The sequence below is a fragment of the Centropristis striata genome, chromosome 16, assembly GCF_030273125.1.
Source record: "Centropristis striata isolate RG_2023a ecotype Rhode Island chromosome 16, C.striata_1.0, whole genome shotgun sequence".
In the NCBI taxonomy this organism is placed as follows: Eukaryota; Metazoa; Chordata; class Actinopteri; order Perciformes; family Serranidae; genus Centropristis; species Centropristis striata.
This window is the reverse complement of record NC_081532.1, coordinates 34,614,593-34,632,402: the sequence shown is the minus strand read 5'-3', so window position 1 is coordinate 34,632,402 and position 17,810 is coordinate 34,614,593. Positions and strand designations below refer to the sequence as shown.

At 38.3% G+C, this 17,810-nt stretch overlaps 1 protein-coding gene across 1 annotated transcript in view; it reads right to left on the bottom strand.

The window, feature by feature from the left end:
• akap6 (A kinase (PRKA) anchor protein 6) overlaps positions 1–17,810 on the bottom strand; it is a 296,322-nt gene that overhangs the window by 71,328 nt on the left and 207,184 nt on the right. The window contains 1 exon segment of the mRNA XM_059352817.1: positions 3,595–3,741. Coding sequence (XP_059208800.1) covers positions 3,595–3,741 — 147 coding nt within the window.

Here is a 17,810-nt window from a genome sequence, read left to right as displayed (position 1 = left end):
CGTCACATTGAGCCTCCTGACGAGCCGCCGCCAGCTGTCAGCGCCGCTGCAGAGACCTGGAATTAATCAGCCACGCCCGGCTGAAGACAAACAACTGCTGCCGACGTGCCCGACAGTCAAACCACACACACTGAGTGATCGTACTACAGGTGGGAGTCACTTCAGCGCTCCCTGCTCAAAGGTTATCTGCCCGGTAACAAGGTGACCTGACCTCGGCTCTTGATATAAAAAAGTTCTCAACATAGAGACTTGAGGACATAAAAAACCCTGAAGAAGTCAACTACAACTCCCAAGATGCACTTCAGTAAGAAACATCCAATAATAGCTGCAGCTGAATGTTCGTTAATTAAGATATCACAGAAATGATAAAGGTTTAGCAACAGAAGCTGAGAAGAAACTTCAGAAACTGAAGTTGGAGTGACTTTTAGTCAACTTCTTGTGGAGCTACGAGGTTCTCTCAGCCCGATATTGTGAGTCAGAGTGGTGACATCACTGTACAGAGCTGAGCCGCTTCAAACAGATTAGAAATGAACAGCTGTGTGTGTGTGTGTGTGTGTGTGTGTGTGTGTGTGTGTGTGTGTCTCTCATGCTATCCCAACCTGTGCAGTCACTGAAGACTTTCTGTTGTGAAGAAAACTTTCTCTGCAAGGACACGATGATGTCACAGCTGATTCTTAGCTGGTGTCTCACAGAGGAGGAACTGTTACCACATTAAGGCTCCGTTTACATGATGACGGTCTGAACAGAAGACACTAAAGTGGCATCGCGTCTTCACTTTTTATTCCTCGTTTAGACGAGCGTTTTCAGGAGGAAATCTGCTGCATACGGTGACGCAAAAGTGTGTGAAATGTGATTGTATGCAGCCAGGCGGCATCACTTAAAGCCATAAGAGCATCTTTGGGCATGCAGAAGTTTTCACACCACACATTTTCATCAGCTACTCCTTCCACAAAGTTCTCCTCCATCACTAGATCTCCCAGGTCTCGTTCACAGCCGTCTGGCTCCTCCCACCAATCGCTGCATCCAGAATGTGATGGAGGTAATTCCAGATCCTTCTCTGTTCACTAATACTATCTGTACATATCCTGGACATTTGGTGGAAAGACTCCTGTAAGTTTATTAGAGCTGCCAGAGCAGCTTGAAGGTCCCACCATGGAAATAATCCCACGTTTCTTTATTTCCTGTACTGGAGCATGTATGTGACGTAAACACATACGTGACGTGAGCAGATCAGATCAGAGTTTTGTGTCTTGTCAGTGTAGACGACACGCTACGGAGGAGAGGATTACACTTTTACACTTTGGAGGGTGGTTTCAGATTTTTGCGTCTTTAAACCCCCAAAACGCCGTCACCGTCTAAACGAAAGGCACTTCACATAAAATATTTTGTCGTTTTTACCCGCGAGCGTCCTGGTGTAAACAGGATTATGGACTTAAAATATGTTTTAAGTCCATCTGCCTTTTGCTCCTCCATCATGGAGCTTGGTCAGATCTGTTCTCATCAACAACCAGCTGAACTCTTCCTGCAGCATCAACACTCTGCTCTCTGCTTCATGCTGACTATTATAGAAACAGGGTGTTCAGCTGCAGCCTCTTAAACATTAACTCATGTTCCAAGAGTCATACAGTGTAAGCTCTGACCAATACTGAACTTTTCAGGCTAATATTTTATCATTCACCAAGATCTGATAAAACTAGATCCAACTGGGATCAAATATTGTCACACAGGAATAACTGCTCAGTTTATTTACAGATAACTTGATGAAGAACTAAACCTTATACAGTACAGGCCAAAAGTTTGGACACACCTTCTCATTCAATGTGTTTCCTTTATTTTCATGACTATTTACATTGTAGATTCATCAAAACTATGAATGAACACATGTGGAATTATGTACTTAACAAAAAAGTGTGAAATAACTGAAAACATGTCTTATATTCTAGTAAGCAAAGGGTGGTTACTTTGAGGAATCTAAAATACAAGACATGTTTTCAGTTATTTCACACTTTTTTTGTTAAGTACATAATTTTTAAACTTTTGGCCTGTACTGTATGTGTAGTGACCGGGATATTTTACAACTAATAAAATATTTATTTGGACTTCGAAGCTTTCTGCAGGACTGAGAAAGAGCTTTGAACAACATCTTTTAACCAAACCAAGAGAAGCTTTTAGTTTTTCCCTACAAGTGCTTGAAAAAAACCCACACAAGTACAGTTGAAACCGTGACAGTGATCACATCTGTCCAGTTTGACATCGATTACTAGAAGGTAATGGTTATAATAACAGAAAGGTTTGAGTTTTCCTTATTTCTCATGCAGATTACTATCTAATTGACTGTTGCATCAGGGTGCTGTGAGCTCAGAGGGAGTGGCGGCTGTGGTTTTTTGTTGTTGTTTCTAATAAGCTTCTTTAAAAGTATGTTTGCATTGAGTTTGCATGACTTTCTATTTCCCATCATGGTTTAAATTCATAGGCAAAGTGAGTCATGTTAGAAATAAAATAGAATCCCTGTAGTTTTAAATGATTTATTTCATGTGTTTCATGTGTGAAAAGGCCCAAAATGCAGACTATAAGGAGACTACTTGATGACTATAAGCAAATGATTTAAACAGCATTTGATAAGAATGATTCTGTCTGTTCTTCCCTCCAGTTTACATTCCTACACACAGTTAAAGGCCGTGGTGGCAGCAGGGCTCCTAATTGAGACGACACTAATTATCATCTTCATGTTCAAGATTAGATCAGTGCTGATTAGCCTAAAATTAGACACACACACACACACACACACACACACACACACACATTCTTGTACTTCTATCTTTGTGAGGACCCTCATTGTATGATCCATCATCATGCATGACAAGTTTGAGGCAGATTGGACAATGTATGGTCAAGTTATAAGGTCTCATGTTTTATGAAAAAATGCCTGTTGAATTACCAACATGGTCTCACAGAAATCCGTGGAATAGCCACGGAATCGCTCAAATTTCCGTGAAACTGACACGGATTTCGCTACAATGCAAGTTATTTTTCTGCTGGGATCTTCACCACAAAGTGATTATGTACATTCACTGAGTGAATATTTAGAAAATAAAACATATATTTCTCGCTAGAAATGTGATCAAAATCCATTTTTATGCAGAAACTAAGTCAAAATATTAATTTTTCACTAAAAATGAGAGAACTGTCCGCCATGTTTTTTGTTCTGACCGCCGGGACCTTGAAAGTCACGTGACTTGGAACAAACCAATAGGAAAACTTATTAACTGTCTTTAACTTGCATTGTAGCGAAATCCGTGTCAGTTTCACGGAAATTTGAGTGATTCCGTGGCTATTCCACGGATTTTGAGTTAAGCGAAATCCGTGGCTATTTCACGGATTTCTGTGAGACCAGGTTGGAAAAAATGCCATGTCTGTTGAGTTAGAGTTAACTGTTTTCAGTTAAAATGTAAAAACATAGAAAGAAGTAAAGACCCTCCGCCCCTGACCCTCCAATTAAAAACTGAGCACAAACTGAGGAAGCACCATCTCAACGTCAGGTGTGTGTGTGTGTGTGTGTGTGTGTGTGTGTGTGTGTGTGTGTGTGTCTCTTACCTCCAGCTGTCTCCAGGTGTGCGTCAGGTTGTGTATCTTGCTGTGGAAGTGTCCCGGCAGCTCGGTGGCGCTCCTCTTCAGGGACTCAGCGCGGCCCAGCAGGCTGGTCTTCCTGCTCTCCATCATCATCAGCTCAGCGTGGCTGCTCTGCAGACGGACCACAGACAGACAGACAGCTGTCACTCACACACACACACATGGAACCTGACACACAGCACACACCTTTATATTTCTGACACAAACTGGGCTGACAACATTTTGATTTCAGAGCTCGACACCAGTCTCTACTGAGCCGAGGAGGCTCAGGGAACAAGCTGCATTAACCCTCTCAACCCAGACATTCTGAAAAGTAGCTTTACTTTAAAAGATTTCCCAAAATATATTGTTCATTATGAAAAGAAACTGTAAAAACAGACATTATCATCAGAGTTTGAACTTTCTGAAGGTTCACTACGAGTGTTTCCTTTAGAAAAAGTGACCAAACCAAAGATTAAAATGTTGATATTTGTGTCAGAATCTCTTTATTCTCCATGAATGAATGAATGAATGAATCCGAAATCCAATGGAAATAAATCTCATTGGGGTTTTGCTGATGAACGACTTTCTAGTAGACAAAAATACGTCCAACTATGAATTAAAGTTTCGTTTTTTTCAGCTCTTTCAGCTTCTTGATTCCCACTTTGCAAAGTATGTTTTCTTTTTTTAAAAAAAAGATGGCCAAAAATCTGCTGTTTATCGTAGAAATAAAGTGTAAATAAAATAACAGGCATTATGGTAAGAGTTTGAACTCTCCGACGGTTCTTGAACGCATCATCAGTTACAAGAGTTTCTGTGATAAAAAGTGACCAAAACTTGTGTTAAATGTTGATATTTGTGTCAGAATCTCTTTATTCTCCATGTGTCATTTAAAATAAAGTGTTTGCACTAACCAGATCCTGTTAAAAACATTAAATTCTCCTCAGAGACACTGTGAAGACATGATTGATTCTGCTGAGACCAACGGTCACGTGACAAATATTCACTGAGAATCTGTTTACACAGAGCAGAGAGGAGAGGACAGGAGAGGCTGTTTACACAGAGCAGAGAGGAGAGGACAGGAGAGGCTGGAAACATGACAATACTTCAATATGTACAATACTGTATGTGGAGAAAACTCTATGTTTTTTGTTGGTCTTTTTTCGTGTCTTTCTTTGGTATTTTTACATCTTTTTCTGGTAATTTTGTGTCTTTTTGTAATTTTGTGGGATACTTGAAAAAGTGTTGTATACATTAATTCAATTTTATTCTAATCAAAATATTTTTTTAATGATTTTTTATTGAGTTTTTCCCCACTTCTAGTCAAGATTGTGCTGATTCCATAGAGCTGCAGGACTTAAATATACATTTTATATATTGCACAGAGAGTAAAATGTAAAAAGAGCAAAACAAAACAGCAGCTCATGGGTTCAGAAGGTTAACAGCTGGAGAAGCATCAGGGTCAAGGCTGAATAGTGAAATATGAGCTCGGCTTTGAACACAATAAAAAACACATTTGCTGCAAAATGTATCTGAGAAAAAAAAAGACACATTTTGTAGGAGACGTGGTTGAGTTCTCTTCTTCTGTTTCTCTAGTGGAATCCTGCAGGTGGTGACTCTCTGATACTCAACAGACATGTTTTTCAGCAGAGCATTCCTTTAACTGGTCCTTAAAAAACCAAGCACATCTTTTTTTTCTTATTATTGTTGTTTGCAGCTCATCTCATGATGGTTTGGAGTTTTTCAGCACATTTCAGTGGCTGCTTTGACCACTTTAAAGGTGAAGCTGCAGCAGCTCAGCAGACGAGCAGGAATCAAACGCAGCAGCAGGAGCAGCTGAACGTCTGAGAGGGTTTTAAAGAAACGCTCCATTTTGTTTCACCGAGTGCTGCTGAATATTTCTCCCTTCAGGTTTGTGTTTGTGTTTGAGCGAAGAGCTGCACAGCACTGGTATATTCAGACTTTTTCACTCTTTAGTGATATTAATTGAGCTTAATGCACAGAATGAACTGATGCATTTTCACAAGTTTAAAGAGAATAATGCACTCGACCAACTTTACTAATATGCATGCATTAAAATGTTTAGAAATGACTTTAGTATTTTTTGCATGTACTTACATTACATGTTTCTAACAATTTTCAAATGATAGATGTCATTTTATTCATGGGGCGTTGTTACCTCTTTTGGTCGCTTGTCAATGAGATCTTATCCTCTTTGTGCTGTTATTGTCTGTCAGAAGATTCATTAAGTGTTTTTTTTATCCAGTGTTGGGCTTTCTTTTTTTTTTACAACAAAACTTTTAGATGCAGGTTGTTTTTAACTCTATACTTAAACCATCTTCAGCTTGCAAAACATCTCGACAGCAAGATGTGGCACCTCGTCAGTCTGTGTTTAAATATTTGAGATTATAGAAGAACATCTGATCCTGATGAACATAGATCTGAACATCAGTTTAAGGATGTGAGAGCTCCTGTAGCTTTAGAGAAAGAGAATGATAGATTTCACCGTGACCTTCTCTCTTTTTCTCTTCATCATGTCTCCTGTTACAGAGCTGCAGCACTCTAATGCTGCACTCATCACTTTGGGTTGATTTCTTTCCTTTTATTTTCATTCACTTAATCACTCCTTCATTTCTCTCAGATCTCTCAGTCTCTAGTCATTCTGTCAGGACCTTTTGTTTTCCTCTCCTGTCCTTTCAGTCTTTGCTCTTTGCTCTAACCTTAGAGAAGTGCTCTGTCGGCACTTCTCTAAGGTTAGGGCCTTTGTTTTGGTAATTTTGTTTCTTTTTTTGGTAATTTTATGTGTTTTGTTGCTCTTTTAGGACTGTTTTGGTAATTTTGTGTCTTTTTGGGGTATTTTATGACTTTGTTGTGTCTTTTTTGTTAATTTGTTGTTTTTTGTTGCTCTTTTATGACTTTGTTTTGGTATTTTGTGAATTTTTTTTTTTTTTTATGACTTTGTTTTGGTAATTTTGTGTCTTTTTTGTTAATTTTGTTGTTTTTTGTTGGTCTTTTATGACTTTGTTTTGGTAATTTTGTTTCTTTTTTTGGTAATTTCATGTGTTTTGTTGCTCTTTTGGGACTGTTTTGGAAATTTTGTGTCTTTTTTGGGTATTTTATTACTTTGATTTGGTAATTTCACATCTTTTTTTGGTAATTCTACACTTGGATTTTGGGCTACACACTGCACGTTATTACAAAATGTAAAGTTGTGTAATTTGTAGCAGACTGGGTGAGACTGGGTGAGTTGTGTGGTCTGATGGTTTCATGGACTTGTTTGCCATGTGACCACATAGTATACTGTTTGGTCCTGCCCCTAAATGCAACACGCTGCCTTCACTAACACCCGTTCTCCTGGTTTGTTCAAGGAAGGATTAGTGTATTATATGCACGAAAAAAATTGATTTTAATGTATGAGTTAATGCATAATCTGAAGGTCTAAAGTTGTGTTTTTTGTACTCAGATGGAAGACAATGGGCTGTTTTTTCACATTCTCTTTCAGTCTTAGTCAGTTAGTTAATGTTAAACTAAAAGGTGCACATTAATGGGGATGTTTGAAGCCTTGCAGTATGCTTTTTAATATTAATTTCACTTTTATTTTGAAGGGTAATGGGAGGGCTGATGATCCACGTGGAGAGGCTCCAGAGGAACTTTTCCTGCTCTCTGCTTCCCTTTAAAATATTTCAACTGAACTTTTTACACCTTGTGTTCCTTCTCTGTCCTTCTCTCTCTCTCTCTCCTCCTCTTCTTCTTATCTTGTGAGCCCCTTCATCTCTTCTCTCCGTCTCCTTTTGTCCTTGTCTGTTCACTTCACTACTCCATCTTTATTGTCTCTACTGTAACACTCCGGCCCTCCTCTTCTGTTTACTTAATGCATCCATCTCTTTCTCCATCGCTTTCCATCCATCTCTTCCCTCTTTTCCAGTTGTTAGCGTAACTCTCCTCCGATGGCTCCATCTTTTTTTTTTTTTTTTGCTTAATTTCCCTCCTCCTCCTCCTCCTCCTCTCTTTTCTCTTTCTCCTCTTTTCATTTTCTGCATCGATAGCTACTTGATTCTACTTTTCCCTTGTCGTTTATCATTACCGCCTGGCCCCATTTGAATATTTAAATGTCTCTGCTCTGACTGTGTGTCTGTGTGAGGGTGTGTATGCATGTGTGTGTGTGTGTGTGTGTGTGTGTGTGTGTGTTTTTTGCTGCGCTGTCATCAGAGAGGCGGCGGCCATTTTTCAATGTCGCCGATTCTGATGGAGATGCTATCGCTCGGCGCTTCACGGCCATCCATCCCCTTCACTTAGCTAATAGCCACGCCGCGAGAACGAGGGATCGACAGCAGCAAAAAAAAAAAAAAAAAAAAAAAGAAGAGAGACGAGTGGAAGGTAAATATGTCGGCGTCACACTCGTCTAACAGTCAGGAAATTATACGATTTATTCGCTGATGGCAAATATTGATTTAAAAAGGGGAAAGGGAGCTGGTGGGGAGGGGGGGGGGGACTGTTTTGTTGTTGTTGTTGTTGTTTGTTTGAAGGATGCCACTGATCCAAAGTCAAAGAAAAGAGAGAGAGAGAGAGAGAGAGAGGAGGGGGGGTAGAAAAGAAGATAGACACGCCGATTAAAATGCATGAGATCCGAACTTTGAGATAAGTGCTGAGAGAGGGATCTTGGAGAAATGGGACGATGGAGGAGGTGGGGGGAGGTGGGGAGGTGGGGGGGAGTGATGGTGTGAGGAGGGGGAGGGGGGGGGAGGGAGGGGGGATGCATGGATGGCTAGTTGTGATGTATTCATGCCTCTAGTCAATCTCCATGCAAGGATGGACTGAGATACACAGGCCTGAGGACGGAAAGACGGAGGAGGAGGGAAGGAAGACAAAGAGACGGAGTGTGTGTTTGTGTTTGTGTGTGTGTGTGTGTGTGTGTGTGTGTGTGTGTGAAGAACAAAAATACAGTAAGTAAACAGAGAGACAAGCTGACGTCCACACGGACAAACTCTGGAGACGTGACAGGCTGCCGTACATGAAGTGAACTCTGAAACACATCGAGGGTTAGAGAGGAGTCGACTCCTGCAGGAGAGAGGAGTCGACTCCTGCAGGAGAGAGGAGTCGACTCCTGCAGGAGAGCCACCGCACGCGTTGTTCATCACACTGAGCTGTTTCCTGCTGCTAAAGGGCTTCTTTCATGTCTGCAGGATTACTTTAACATGTTAATCTTCATTAGGAGAACGATGCTTATAGACGTATCTACACTGTCAAAAATGTTTGTAGAAATAACAGTAAAACACTGTCAATTTGCATCAGAAATAGGTCGTAAAATTAAACATTGTACATCAGCGTAGTAGATACTTTTAATTACTGTAAATCAAAGAATAGTATAAAACTTTATATTCTACCGCCATAAACTGTAGATAACACAGTTTTGCTGTTAAAATATAAAATTTTCATGCAAAGTTAATGGAGGAATACCATGATGAAACAATTATCCTAAAATTATTCTGTATAAATTACAGTTTTTGCTGATATTTACATTTACATACACTCACTGTATTTTTTACGGTGATGTTCTGGCAACCAAAGCTGCCGGTATTTTACCGTAAATTAAACTGATTTTTTTTCACAGTGTACACTGTCAAAAATGTTTGTAGAAATTACAGTAAAATACTGTCAAATAGCATCAGAAATAGGGTGTAAAATAAAAAATTGCCTATCCCCGTAGTAGACATTTAATTACCGTAAATCAAGGAATAGTACGAAACTTAAATTGTAAAAATATATGTAATAAAAACATATATGTAAAATTAATTGAGAAATACCATAATGTCACAAAGACACAATTACCCTAAAAATAACAGGATTATTCAGTCTAAATTACTCATTTTTGCTGATATTTATATTAAAATTTAAAGTAGAAAACCCACTCGCTGTATTTTTTACGGTGAAATTCTGGCAACCACAGCTGCCGGTATTTTACGGTAAATTAAACAGATTTTTTTTTACAGTGTACAGTTATGGAAAAAATGATTAGACCACCCTAGTTTTCTTCAATTTCTTGTTCATTTGAATGCCTGGTACAACTAAAGGTTCATTTGTTTGGACAATATAATGATAACAACAAAAATAGCGCATAATAGTTTAATTTAAGAGCTGATGTCTAGACATTTTCCATGGCTTTCTTGATAATAACCAAAATCATTATCAAGAAAACCTTGGAAAATGGCTACCAGGGCATTAAAATGAACAAGAAATTGAAGAAAAAGGCTGGTCTAATCATTTTTTCCATGACTGTATGTGTGAACCTGCCTCTCTGAGCCTGTTTACTCTTGGTTTAACATGAGTTCTGGTGATCTGAACACAAGTGGACAGCGTTCACACCTGTCTGTCAGCCAGCTGAGCACTTGTGTTCACATTTAGTTCCTGTACTTCCACTGGAAGTTCAAAGGGCCCCACATCCTCTGAGTGTGTCTTACATTTTTTTTTTTTTAGAAAGATACTGTTGCACTAACAGTGAGTTTGCACCAGAATATTTTAGCAAATTTTCCACTTTCCTGCCTCCAAAAGCACCAGATCACAGGCGAATCTGTGCTTGCTCCTGTGAGTGACGATTACTTTGTGTGAATCTTTTTGCGATTTTAGAGAAGCAGCAATAAATTGGCCTGATATATATACACTACTGGTCAAAAGTTTTAGAACACACCAACTTTTCCAGAATTTAATTGAAAATGATGCAGTTTAATGTCTCACTGTACTGAAATTAATGCACATTTGCAACATTTAAAATTCTTTATTGAGCATGATAGTGTTTTGAAAGTAAAAAAAAGATTCAAAATCACATTTTATGTTGGACTAAAGGACTAAAAAAAGACACAAAATAACCAAAAAAAGACACAAAATGACAAAAAAAGACACCAAAAGACACAAAATGACTTAAAAAAGACACAAAATGACAAAAAAAGACACAAAAACACACAAAATGACTTACAAAGACATGAAAATAATTCAAAAATGGACAAAATAGCCCAAGACTCCATAGAGTTAAGTTGTTAACCCATTTCTTGTTCCCTGAAAAAGGCCTACTTGTATAATTCTGAAATGTACATTATTTTCCAGTTTTGGTTAAGCTTACCTTTTTTTATTTACCTCTGGCAGTTCACCACTTACCTTTGGACCCTTTCAAGCTGTTCATTTGACTTGAACTGCTTGAATTTCAATAAAAAAACTGGAAAAATTGGGGTGTTCTAAAACTTTTGACCGGTAGTATATATATATATTAAGATTAAGTCACGAGAGACACAAGGTGAGGGAAATATCAGAACATCTTGTAACTCTTTTTCTCTTTTTTAGTTTTTCGCTGCCAATTAACCCACAAAAAACTCAGACCACCAGCTTATTGTGGAAATCTGTTGATGGAGGAAATAACTCCTGTCTCACGCTGGTTTTGAGTCTTTTCCTGTACACATGTTGAGTGTATTTAAAAAGACTGGAGACGACTGAAAACCGCAACAACTACAAGATAATGTTTGATAAAGACAGACATGCGTGACTTGTGTGACTGAAAATCCTCAGTTTTTGGTGAGAGAAAAAGAGAAAGTGATGTGTTTTGGAGGTTTCAGACAGCTTAATATGGACATACATTAGATGTGAGTGTGTGTGGGGCAGACAGACGGGGATCAGGTCTAATCTAAACCTTTATTTAACAAGAAGATAATCCTTTCCAGCTCTCCTCTTCTCTATGTCTTTTTTTTCTCTTCTTCTATCACTTCCAGGGCTCACATAAGAAATGTAAAGACCACTGTGACCCCTGACCTTTCTCCATCTCGCTCCTGGTGCACTGCAAAAAAGCCAACTTGTATTTTTTGGCCTAAAACAGTGATTTAAGTTGGTAAAACTTGAAAATATAAATTATTGACATTTAGGGCAATAATGTAAGTTAGCACAACAAAGGAAGCCAGTTGTCTGCTCAAAAACAAGTTGGTGAGTTGTTGTTACTTATATCTTTAAGTTGGGGTTCACAACAAGGGACAATAGTTCTGATAACTCTTATTTCTTTGTTGTGAAATTCGGTCATTAGCGAAAGCTAGCGGCTAACTGATGCTAGCGGCTAACTAATGCTAGCGGCGCTGCTTGTTACAGCTACAAGAGTAGCCATTAGCGTATCAATGCTAACTCAAAATTGTGGTCACAACATTAGCTGACATTTCATAGCGGCGTTACAATCGTGCCAAAGAAATTCAGAGTTGAGCAAACTCAAAAACAAAACTTAAAACATTTAGTTTAATTGTCCAACTTAAAATTTTATCGAAGTTTGTTGCCTTGAAATTTTGAGTTCACCCAACTTTTCTTTTTTTTGCAGTGTGTCTTGGATCATATACGAACTCTTTCTGCTGCTGAAGACATTAAAAGTTTGCACTGAAACATCAGTTGTGACTAATTTAAACTGTTTAGTTGTTGCTTCTGTCCAACATGTTGAAGATCAGCTTCACTTTGTGTTTCACTGCTCAGTAAAGTCAGTAATGTGCATATTCTGGGAAATTGAAGTCTACAAAGGTTTTACTTATTTATATAAAACATTGGCGCATGTATCTTAGTTTGCATAATGTATGTTTGTCAGTATATGAAAAAAAATGCAAATTTTGGTCTTTAAAATCAGAAAAGACGAAACCTTAAAGATGGTCTATCTTAATTTTAATATTTTTTAGAGTGAATTATTATCAATTAATTGAGAAAATATATATTTAGATATAAATATAGTGAAAGTTGTGAAATAATTGGTGGAATGGTGCAAAATATTGCACATATATAGCTATAAATAAAGAAAAAAATGCCCTTTTTCAACACAAACACGGTAATAATTTAAAAAATGTTTATGTTGCCCTAAAAAACTGCATTACTGCAGGATGATAACATTGTTAAAGCTGATATCGATTTACAATAAAAAGAATAAAAACCTCAATTATCATGATTATAAACCCCATACAAAGAGATATATTATATGTAATATATTTATCTATAAATATTGGTTAGGGAAAGATTAAAAAAATTGTCAGAGCTTTCCAAAAACCCAGAGAAAGGAAGGATAAACGCTTGACAAAACAGACGAGAGGGGGAGAGGGGGAGGAGGGGAGAAAATCAACAAGCAATCATAAGTTTAATTTGGTCTCCATATTAATGAGCACGGAGCTGAAATGTCAGCAAAAATGCAGTCATACATGAAAAACATTTAATGCATTTTGAACATTAGTTTTTCTTTTTTCCCCCCTCGCTCCTCTCAGATTCATCTGATCCGCCAAATGAGAGAAGTTTGTCGGAGGTTGCGTAACGGAACGATTCTGTCGTCGCGGCAACTAAAGTTCGGGGGAAGTGATAAGGACGCATCTTCATCTCCTCCTCCTCCTCCTCCTAATCTTCCTCCTCCTCCTCCTATTCTTCCTCCTACTCATTCTCCTCGTCCTCCTCCTCCTATTCTTCCTCCTCCTGCTCCTCCTCTTCTCTCCTCCTCCTCTTCTCTCATCCTCCTCTTCCTCTTCCTACTCTGCTCCTTTTCACCCTACTCCTCCTCCTCTTCTCTCCTCTCTCCCCCTCCTCCTATTCTTCTTCCTCCTCCTCCTTTTCTCATCTCTTCCTCCTGTTCTCTCCTTCTCCTCCTCCTCCACCTGTTCGCTCCTCCTCCTCCTCCTCCTCTCTCTCCCCTCCTACTCTCCTCCTCCTCTTCCTACTCTCCTGCTTTTCACCCTACTCCTCCTCCTCCTCTGTTCTCTCCTCCTCCTCCAATTCTTCCTCCGTCTCCTCCTCCTCCTCTCCCTTCCTCTTCCTACTCTCCTCCTTTTCACCCTCCTCCTCCTCTTCTCACCTCCTCCTCCTCCTCTGTTCTCTCCTCCTCCTCCAATTCTTCCTCCTTCTCCTTCTCCTCCTCCTCTGTTCTCTCCTCCTCCGCCTCCTCTCTCCCCTCCTACTCTCCTCCTCCTCTTCCTACTCTCCTCCTTTTCACCCTCCTCCTCCTCCTCTGTTCTCTCCTCCTCCTCCAATTCTTCCTCCTTCTCCTCCTCCTCTGTTCTCTCCTCCTCCTCCTCCTCCTCCTCTCTCTCCCCTCCTACTCTCCTCCTCCTCTTCCTCTTCCTACTCTCCTCCTTTTCACTCTCCTCCTCCTCCAATTCTTCCTCCTTCTCCTCTGTTCTCTCTTCCTCCTCCTATTCTTCCTCTTCCTCCTCCTCTTCTGTTTTTCCTCCTTTTCCTCTCCTCCTCCTCTCTGGTTTCTGTTTTATCTCCTCTCCTCCTCCTCCTCCTCTCCTCTCCTCTCCCTCTCAGTTTATTCCTTTTGGTATTGTGACATTAAATCTCTCTGTATTTTCTTGTCTGTTCTGTAATTAAAGCTGCTGCCTCGGGGTTCATGTCATTCAGGGCCGTTTGCAGGATGTTTAACCTTTCTTCATCCTCAGGGACGTTTTGGGCTTTTTAATTTCCAATTTCTCTAATATTCTGGCTGTATTGATACATTTCAGCAAGAGTCTGAGTTTTTTGGTTTCTGACGGGAGGTTCAATGACCTATAATAAGTCCATGTTGGTGCTAATTACTGACATATCCCATACTGGGAAGAAAATCTCCCTGGGCTTCAGTATAGAGAAGATTAATCAATTTTTCTGGGTGTTTTTTCCACCATTTCAACAGTGGCGTTTTTTATACAAAATGGCATTTAAAGGGTTGAAATTTGGGAAATAATTAAAATTTGGTAGTTATGATCAGGACTTAATTTGGTTGAGAAAAATCAGTCAGCACAGTACTTTTCGTTTGAGGAAATAACTATAAACAACAATAAACAATCCTGTCTACTGGTTATGGAACCTAATCTTGCCCAATCTAACATGTGCTTTATTTATACGTGTGAATTTAGCCTGAATTTAGCTGAAAATTTTGAGTTTTTTTATGTCTAGGTCAGTGGTTTCAAGGGTTGCACAATCCCATGAATTTTCAAGGAGGTTGGATACTTTCCATGGGAGTGAATGGGAATTTATTGGAATAAACGAGAATAAACTGGGAATTTATTGGAATATACAAGAATAAATTGGAACTTCATGAGAATAAACGTGAATACAATGGGAATTTATTGGAATAACATGAATACAATGGGAATTTAATGGAATAAACAGGAATTAAATGGGAATTTATTGGAATAAATGGGAATAAAATGCGAGTTTACTGGAATAAACGTAAATAAAATGGGAATTTATAGGAATAAATGGGAATAAAATGGGAATTTATTGAAATAAATGCAAATAAAATGGAAATTTATTGGAATAAACACAAATAAAATGGGAATTTATTGGAATAATCAAGAATAAAATGAAAAGTTATTGGAATGAACGAGAACAAAATGGGAATTTATTGGATGGGTTAACAACTTAACTCTATGGAGTCTTGGGCTATTTTGTCCATTTTTGAATTCTTTTCATGTCTTTGTAAGTCATTTTGTGTCTTTTTTGGTCATTTTGTGTCCCTTGGTGTCTTTTTTTGTCATTTTGTGTCTTTTTTTAGTCCTTTAGTCCAACATAAAATGTGATTTTGAATCTTTTTTTTACTTTCAAAACACTATCATGCTCAATAAAGAATTTTAAATGTTGCAAATGTGCATTCATTTCTGAGTACACTGAGACATTAAACTGCATCATTTTCAATTCAATTCTGGAAAAGTTGGTGTGTTCTAAAACTTTTGACCGGTAGTGTATATGAAGCCCCTTTCCCACCAGACGAAAAACCAGCTGACCTTCAACATTGGTGGTAGAGGTTACAATCGGCAACATGTCACTAAAAACACACATATTTTGTGGTGGGATGCTGTGAAACATGTTAAAGGCTCCAAGTATAATTTCCTCCGTCTCTTTCCAAACAGCACAATCTGTACAGGCAAATTATTCTGTACAGGCATTGAAAGAAGCTGAACAAGTAACAGTGGTGCTATTCTGCTTCAGCAGGTTTTCCCGTGTTTATAAAACTGCAAATGTGCCCTAATTCTGGTAGAAACACTGTGTAACTCTAGCAGTAAACAGACGAGTTCTGCAACTGATAATAACAAAGAAACATTCTTTCATTTCTCTGCTCTCTGTTGAGGCTTTACTGCATTAAGCCCCGCCTCCTCCTCCACATCCACCTGTCCCTGCTGCTTTTCTTCCTAAACAAAGTGTGTGTGTGCCCGAGATACACAAAGAGGGGGATAAACACTGTATGCTTGCTTACATTTCTGTGTGTCTGTGTGTGTGTGTGTGTGTGTGTGTGTGTCTCGGTGTCTCCGGTTGAGATGGATGTTCCACCGGCTCTGAAAGAGCAGGAAGTGGCTCTCTGACACCCCATTTATACTGCCAGACACTTCAACCTGTGTGTGTGTGTGTGTGTGTGTGTGTGTGTGTGTGTGTGTGTGTGTGAGAGAGAGAGAGTACAGCCACATAAAGTGACATCACCCTTTTCAAACAGCCTCCAGTTTACAATAATTGCAATAATTACTACTTATATGTTTTTGCTGCAGTTTGTTTTTCAAAGACATAAACAGTCCGACACATGTTTACATTTCTGTTTATAGATTTCTATGTGGTGCTTTTTTACAAATTATAGCTGTTACTTTTCATTTTTCACTAAACCAATTTACACTCTCCTTCAAAATGACACTAGTTCTTTACTTATTTATTTATTTATGTATTATTTCTACATATTTTACAGCTGAGAATAAAGTTATAACAGGACAGACTCATTAACAGGATGGAATAATGAATAATAAACACATTTAATTGTTTTTTTATGTAACTTCTCTCATATATTTACATTAATTGAGAATATTTCTGCCTCTCTACCTTCTTCATACTGTAAACTAAACTCTGAATCTAATTCAAACAGGAGATTCTGTGCTATTGCTGAGACGTTCTACTTTCCCTTTTGGCCAAATTAAAATCCGTTCTGTTTGGACAAAAAGATGCAAAAAAAAAAAAAAAAAAAAAGGCAAAGAGACTTTCTCTCTCTTTTCCAAACGAGGCGACGCAACAAAAGAGCCCGGCAACATGTTTTAATTGTCGCCATGGAAACCACATGAATGAGCCATTTGACTGGCCGGTAAAGACGGCTCGCTATTCAGCCAGTGTCACGTGTGTGTGTGTGTGTGTGTGTGTGTGTGTGTGTGTGTGTGTGTGTGTGTGTGTGTGTGTGTGTCGCTGGGAGGTCATTAGTACAAAGCAAAGAGGGTGAAATTTCTACCAGTCTGTTGCGATGGAGAGAGAAAAAGAAGAGAAAACAAAGTGCAACATAACAGACAGCTGAGTGAATGCACAAACTAATAACTGTCTGTTTGAGGAAATAACTATAAACAACAATAAACAATCCTGTCTACTGGTTATGGAACCTAATCTTGCCCAATCTAACATGTGCTTTATTTATACCTGTAAATTTAGCCTGAATTTAGCTGAAAATTTTGAGGTTTTTTTATGTCTAGGTCAGTGGTTTCAAGGGTTGCACAATCCCATGAATTTTCAAGGAGGTTGGATACTTTCCATGGGAGTGAATGGGAATTTATTGGAATAAACGAGAATAAACTGGGAATTTATTGAAATATACAAGAATAAATTGGAACTTCATGAGAATAAACGTGAATGCATGGGAATTTATTGGAATAACATGAATACAATGGGAATTTAATGGAATAAACAGGAATTAAATAGGAATTTATTGGAATAAATGTGAATAAAATGGGAGTTTACTGGAATAAACAGGACTAAAATGGGAATTTATTGGAATAAACGTAAATAAAATGGGAATTTATAGGAATAAATGGGAATAAAATGGGAATGTATTGGAATAAATGTAAATACAATGGGAATTTATTGGAATAAAGGTGAATAAAATAGAAATGTATTTGAATAAATGTGAAGAAAATGGGAATTTATTAAAATAAATGCAAACAAAATGGAAATTTATTGGAATAAACAAGAATAAAATGGGAATTTATTGGAATAATCAAGAATAAAATGGAAATTTATTGGAATGAAGGAGAATAAAATGAAAAGTTATTGGAATGAACGAGAACAAAATGGGAATTTATTGGAATAAACGAGAATAAAATGAGAATTTACAATTTATTACAACAATAAAATGTTAGATAAACATTTGATCAAGAAAACCCCACAGAGTGTGTGTGTGTGTGTGTGTGTGTGTGTGTCTGTTGGCAGTGGGGAGGTTG